Source organism: Papilio xuthus, unplaced genomic scaffold (genome assembly GCF_000836235.2).
Source record: "Papilio xuthus unplaced genomic scaffold, Pxut_1.1 DF827870.1, whole genome shotgun sequence".
NCBI lineage: Eukaryota > Metazoa > Arthropoda > Insecta > Lepidoptera > Papilionidae > Papilio > Papilio xuthus.
The window spans coordinates 899,704-907,393 of NW_013530779.1; the positions used below are offsets into that span (position 1 = coordinate 899,704).

General features: G+C 34.1%; 1 protein-coding gene across 1 annotated transcript; it reads right to left on the reverse strand.

Moving 5' to 3' along the window:
• Nucleotides 1–233: 233 nt before the first annotated feature.
• On the reverse strand, nucleotides 234–1,201 carry LOC106115249 (granzyme M-like). Its single transcript, XM_013308576.1, has one exon. It carries the CDS (start codon nucleotides 1,140–1,142, stop codon nucleotides 303–305), a length of 840 nt encoding a protein of 279 aa, XP_013164030.1. The 5' UTR covers nucleotides 1,143–1,201; the 3' UTR covers nucleotides 234–302.
• Between the last annotated feature and the right edge of the window lie 6,489 nt (nucleotides 1,202–7,690).

Here is a 7,690-nt window from a genome sequence, read left to right on the forward strand (position 1 = left end):
ATGTAATACATTAGATACAAGGTCATCAGTTACTTATTAGGCAGCGTAGGTATTTAGCAGCTGAATTTTCATATTTTTCTTGCAACTGTCCTTTCTCATCTCATCTTGGAGTGCATTGAATATTCGCGGCACTAAATATCTCGTTATCCATAATAATTTTGTGCACTTCGGTCATCAAAAATATTACGCGCAGCCTTTCTAAGACTACAATATTATGGTTTTCAACTAGAAAGTCATTTTTACTATATTGCTCAGTTGCCAACAGATAGTTGATTTTTTCATTAACTCGTTAAATACTTCTTTCATGCAGTTACATGACTTAGAATCCATTCAATGTAAGGACTTATTGGTAAAACTACACCGACGAGAGAGACCCGACTATTTATTGTCGGATATAAGCAATCAGTCGTTAGTTCTGCCAACGATAACACGCCGACTACACCTGAAGGATGGATCAATGGAGATCCAGAATCACCCGGGCAGGACGTCATTTTTCTCCCACATTTCGGTGCTAAGCAAAATCCTGGTCTCAGGAAATTTTGGCCGCATTTATACATTAATACTTTTAAAATTTGAAGTGGCTTAAGTAGATTGAGTGAGGAATTAGTTAAAATTGTGCCATCAGGTAATTTAGTTGTTGTTATCCCATAACCAGCGAGTACAGCTTCGTAACCGTATAAAGAGAAAAAATCCACTGAACTGAGTTTACAAAACCTTTTAACCTTCATTGGTGTGGTTTTCAACAGAGCCATATCATTTTTATTTGGCGTGATGTGAAGCTCTTCGAACTTGTATGAGTACAAAGGATGTATTATAGTTAATAAAACTTTGCTAAACGTGTCTTCATAATCTGGAGGATGTTCAACACGTCCGTATCTTACAACCATTTTTAGCCTATACTTTAATACGACGCTCGCGCAGTGCCCTGCTGTTAATACCCATGTTGATGATAAAGCGGTCCCCGAACATAAGTGTTTATGATATGTACTGTTACCAGATCTCTTGATTTGACTTTCCAAGCGTATTACAAAAGGATATTGTCCTTCTTGCGCGTCACTCCCGCCAATTATTCTCAAAGGTGATTCCTTAGTGGAACTTTCAACGATTAGAACGCACAGTAAATAATATTGAAGTATGAACATACTAAACAGTTTATTATTTTCCAGTCTTTATAGTTCGAATGATATGTTACTATGTATTTTCATGACCGAGTTTTATGACTACAAATATATTTGATAAATATATTTTGTTGATTGTGCAAGAAACTTCACTGAAATAAATTACAAATCATTTTGCATTTCAATAAAACAGTACACACGTCATATTTCTATTACTAAAGGATGTCTCTTCCTTCAAGTTGTTTGAGCATATTACTTGAGATGTATCCTTCTTTTCATTCGCAAAATGACGTTAGATTAAGTTTCTCCTCAAATTTGTTTCATTTTTCTGTTAAACATTTTTTTCTATAGTTAACATTAATATAATGATAGATTAATTGGAAAGACGAAAAGCCTACATGGAGTGAAAAAGAACCACACATAAAGTAGACGTCGGGGAGGCAAAAGAATTTCTGGATTAGTAACGGTTGGGTATAAGCGTGCCCGTGACCTCGCCATCATGCGTAGGAGGAACAGAGGGGTTTAGTGGTTATGCTTTCCATCGAAGAGAATCTCACATAATTACCGAAACCTCCCCTAGGGCACGGAGAATGCATTAAAAACAAGGCGTGGAACCAAAAAATCTCGCTTGGGCTACTATAACTAAAGTGTTGGTGTCTCTCTCGACCTCTAGGGTTGGGTAGAGAGTGGTATATTTTTAAGGTAATAAAAGTAAATAGGTATTTACTTAACATTTTCGCAAGGGCGATAATGTCTTCTCGTACCGATTATTCGACGTAAGCAAAATATTTTACACAAAGCCCGGGACTCGGCATTAACACTTTACCTAATGGCGCAAGGGTATTACGGGAATACGTAAGAACAAAAATCGTTAGGATAAGGTATTTTAGGGGTCACTAATGTGGCATTAAATTTTACCTAAGTACAATTTTTTTTTATAAACTACATAAATGTACGTAGCTACATTTCATACATAATAATTATGACTTAGAGACTGATAGAAAAGATATATAATTACAACTGCATTTATCATCAGTTGTTTAAAACCCATAAACTATTGGAACTCAGAGAAACGTCCTCCCTCAGTGTAGATTTACTTAGAAAAATCTACAATATAAGTAGTTAGTAGTTACTAGCGTTGTATATGGACAAAGTCACAGAAAATAGTATGTCTCGAACGACAATGGATATATCAATGCTGTCACCGGCAATCCGTAAACACCTTCACCTAGTAATAATAATGATGGATCACCGCTCGTTTGACCTAATAAATTATACAACATCAATAACACAGTGTATGAATTTATGCTTTAGTTGAAAGCATCGGTGGCGAAAGGGTTAAGCTGACTTTATCAGCTCCGAGTTCAATCCCCGCCATGTAACAATATGTTTTTTTCTTTAACGAATTTTATATGAAAAAATCCAGATGCAACCTGCGACTAAAAAATCAAAGTTGTATGTGAAAGTGAAATAAACTAATCTGAAGCCAGCGTGGATAATTAAGGTCAACCGTAACGTAGAGTAGGCTCCCCAGCCCTTGGCAGGGACGTGTAATAAGCTGATAATATTGCTAGTCATATCCCTTATATGGTGATATTCTTAAGTGCTGCAGAAATTTTAATAATTTGAGGTGTAGCAATTTTTTTTTTAAACAAAACTAACCTTGTGAGTCAGACTTGTAATTAAACCAAAATTAATTTTCAGAATTTAAAAGCAATGAATTTTAATTAATTTATAAACTTATCATCTGTCAATTTATTAGAATCTTTTGACATGAGTCAAAAGCATTCTTTATTAATTAATTTTAGAAAGCCTTTGAAAGATTATGCCCATAAGGGCAAAGATACCAAAGATTTTTTATTTTCGCTACAAGGTTAGGACGTTGGTTTTCAGATCTAACGAATAATCAAACATGAACACTACACCAGAGATGGCTTGTTGCATCGCAATGCAGTACCTTGGCCCTTTTAGCCTTGCCTAAGGCATCGTACGCATTAATCGGTTACGCGCTTGTTTTGGTTGCAACTACGCTTATCAGTTCATGATAACCGCTAGTATCCGAAAACCTCACCATGTGTTTAACATTCAATTATACATAATCAAATATAATGGATAAAAAAGCAAACAATAAAGAAATTGAAATAAGATATAAGTACTTTTTGGTCGAACAGTTAAAAGTCTGGTTGTTACCAGAATTCAAAGCAATCTTTGACCATTTAAAAATGAAGAAAAAAGATGGAAGAGTTTTATTTAGTGAATATTATTTTGCTGCATGCGGTTAGCTGCATTGACATTGATATTCGCTCAGTGCGTATAAAGCCTTAGGTTAAAAAGGCCAATCAGAACACGAGTAACTCGTGTGCTGATTTTACCTTTAATCGTAAACAAAAGTCATCTCTCGACGGAATTAGAGTGTAATGATGACGTCACTCACAACAGTTTGGTGCAAATCAAGTGCTTCGGAACAACAGCACTGTATGTGGTAGAATTTGAATCTAAAAAACAAAGACAATTACGAATTCTTCTGAAATTATCGCTGTTATAATCGCGCCCATTGGTCCGCGCCGGACGCATCGCACGCACGGCCCGCAACGGATTTTAGTTTGCTACGTATGATTTAACGTAACGCTGCGTCCATCATCCGCGCCGGCCGCAACTAAAGACGGCAATTATAAACAAGCAATCCATTGCAGGCCGTATGCGGTGCGTCCGGTGCCGGCCAATGGACGCGTACCTTAAGGAAACTGTTTGTTATTGTTTCTCTGTATAATCTCTATCTTAAGTCTACCAAAACATCCTACAGAAATATACAGTTGCCTCAGTTTTCTCCATAGGAGCGAGAGAGTTGGTAATATGTTCTCTAAGAATGTGTCAACTGAGTCGTACGTTTATAAAATCGATAAAAAAAGAAAACCGTTGAGGCGTAAACACAAAACTCTGAGGGATTCATACGTCATGATCAGTCTTTCAAGAGCAGTTGTCGCGTTCGTTGCATTATATTGAGTAAATTTTTATAGATAATTTAAAATGTTATTTAATTTTTATATTATAATAAAATATAAGAGTCGGGAAGTATCTGTAATGTTTATACTCTCATTGAACAATTTATTAACTTAATAATTAATTGGCCAACGTAAGATATTAAAAATTTTATAAATAACAATAAATAACAATAATTTTATTCAAACTTTCGTGAGACATTATACAAAACTGATATAAAAACGGCTAAACACACGTATATTCACTGAGCGACGGGCCGCGTCCGCAAAATAATACCAGTACCACTCATCCTGATGAAGCGCCCCCGATGGGCTCGAAACTAGTCGGTGCCGCCACCGGACGAATATACATGAGTGTTTAGCCGTTTTTATATCATTTTAACAATAATTTTCTATTTATTTTTCCTCCTGTTTAAACAAAGTATTAAAATATTTATTAAATCCACTATATAAAATAAACATTTAACATATTAAAAATTGATATCCAATATTTACAATAATTTGCGGTAATAAAATAAATTTGTTATTAAATTAATTTTTGCAATGTAATTATTTTCAACGTTAAATAAAGTTTTTATAATAAAAATTAACCTATATGAAAATGAATTAATTTTCCTACTAGCATTCGATTTACAATTTCTCGCTGAACTGTACTAAGACAATGTATTTAGATTGAATCTTCAACGTACCCGGAAAGTTATAACGGGCTAAAGTTAAATTACACTAGAATCTTTAGCATTTCAATACAAAGGGAGTGTTGAGAACTTTTCATTACCCGCTCAGTGTGAACGTAACCTAATTTGTAACGAAGTACTTAAATGAGATAGTATAAAGTTGCATTGTAGTATTTCAAAGTTAATTTTCATCGTATTATAATAATTATTTTTGTTTCGTCAGTGGAAATCTACGTTTATAAATGGTATAAATAAAATATGTTTCTATTTCCAGTAACTAAACATCGTCAATACATGTTAGAGTGAATGTCGCATGTCGATATATCGCAACTTATTCGAACAGTAAAGACGCTGTCCCTCTTTATAACGCCTTTAACACAGTAACTTAAGCGAAGCGAAGCGAACCTATAGCGAATAAATTCAAAAACGGAAATTCGCTCTGTATCTTTAAATCGTTTTATTGCAATGGACCTATAAATTAGATTTATTAAAAGGCTCCAAAGGTTGAGAATAGATTCTAAGGAGGACTGCTGTCAAAGATCAATGGAAGTACATATTCTGCCAGGCCTTAGTAAGAAAAAGAATAGAAAGATGATGACAGAGAACTAAAGTCCTTTTACCCTTCCCACCCGTTTTTGATAAGGAAAGGTTTGGAAGGAAAGTAGATTTGACAGAGGAAGGGACGCCTCCTCTTTCCGTGCGTCCATACTCGGTCGATTAAAGTTGGGCAAACACATCTGCAATTGTGGATGTCTTACGATATAAAAAACTTATGTCGTAAACTGTTATCAAAAACTAATTAAATACATGTAAGGTTTATATCGCCTCGCTTATATACTGCTTACACGTCTGTGTGCTACAGGCGTAACGATCTCTCCGTGTTATCGATGGATAATGACAAATGAAACGAGTGGCGCCAGTTGCGAGTAGCAATATCAATTATAGACACAGTTTATTTCGCTTGACCACTTGAAAATACTTCTGACAACAAGAAAATAGTAAAGTTATACATATTTTCTCGTGAAAGCTGAAAACGAAAAATTGTTAAAATGTTTGGCTCACGAGGTTAATGCCATGTGGCTTATGAAATCGCCTACCATTATTCCGATAGTCGTATCGGTGAATGGATTGATAGCGAAGAGCTTCGACTAACATCTTAAGAAGCTCTCGCTAAACAGTTGGATTAAGGGCCCGATACAAAACGCAGTTATTCTAGAAACCGCGCGCATCGTGAGAAGGTTTCTGTCTCTGCAGGACTGACCGCTGGTTGCTTGAGTCATGGGATTCTGCAGCCGGTGGTGCACTATTTTTAATATAACATATTTTGTAATGTTCTTTTTATTTTTTTGTATAAGATGTATTATGATAAGAATATGATAAATAAATAAAGGTTCGAATTTTGTACTTAATTTACAAAATCACATATTTCTAAAAACAAACTTTACAGTTTGGTTACATTTTTATCAGTTTTCAATTATACGAATATGTTTTAAATTTAAACAGAATTCTCATCTCATATTATTTCAGAAGAAAATAAGAAAAGCATACGCCTCTTATTTCTCTTGAGAACAACTTGAAAAAGGTAGAGTCCAATTGAATTGAGGCTCAGGATTATATCGCACAAAATAAATACGATCTCGAAGGAATTTACACAGTGAGAAATTAATTTAAAATGTTATAAGAGAAAAGAACCCAAACTACTGGGCCTTGAGACATGATGCTTTGCCTAGAGATTTCTGTTATTACATAGGTAATCATTAACTGTGATTTTCGAAGACCACAATCTCTATATAAAACATATAGTAATACTAGTTATCTTTGACAAAACTGAGATCTGTTTTAAAAGGAGATCTTGGTCTGAGAAACCCCAAGTTACAAAAGTAGGATACGAAAGTTTGAATAACAATTTTTTTTTCAGTTTACATCATCATTTACAATCAGGTGGAATCGTGGTCAAGTGATGGTTTATTCAATATTAAAAATAGGTTTTTGTAAATTCATTCTTTTCACGAACGATCTCTAAAAGGAATGAATAAAAGAAAATTTCTAGCGAAAAACTCTACATGACATATTATGTGTTCTCGCAAATAGAAGGATAAATGTGTTTTTCTTAGAACGGAATATTTAAAATACATAACCTCAAGAAATACTTAAACCGCGTACATGTATCAAGATACTGGAAAAATTTTAATTTCAAAGAAATAATTTGTTAAGAGATACATTTCATAAGACTAGCTGTCGCCCGCGACTCCGTCCGCCCGGAATTTAGAAAACCTTAATGAGTAGCCCATGTGTTCTTCCAAACTATGTTCTATATGTATGCCGAATTTCATCGAGATCCGTTCAGCCGTTCCTAAGATACCTTCAAACAAACATTCATCCAAACATTCGCATTTATAACATTAGCAAGATTACATTGTTACCTTGAATTGGTAGGCTATTTGTTTGTTATTAAATAATTGATTTAAAAGAAGGTTAATTGACTACTACAAATCCTGGAAAGAATACTAATTGAAAGATATCTTATACAATAAAATTAGTCAGTAAAGAAACTTTTATATCTTGGAAGAACCTTTTTCCTTTAAAAATTATTTAAAAAAACAAAGTCTAAAAGATCAATTGATTTTATTAAGAGTCGTTAAAATAAAACGCGTATCCTCTTACACTTATTAACAGCTTTCATTTATTACTTTAATTAGAAAATGTCCCCCGAAATAATATTTACTGCGTACCTCGTAAACGGTTTAATGAGATGTTTTTATTTGTCGAATAAGCTAACGGTTATTGTTCATTAAAGAGATCGCAAACACGTAATGGATAGTTTTATGAGTCGATCTAATTGATGCAAACATTATTTGACTATTGACTCTTTGTAGTTTTTATTACAATTACGATAAAG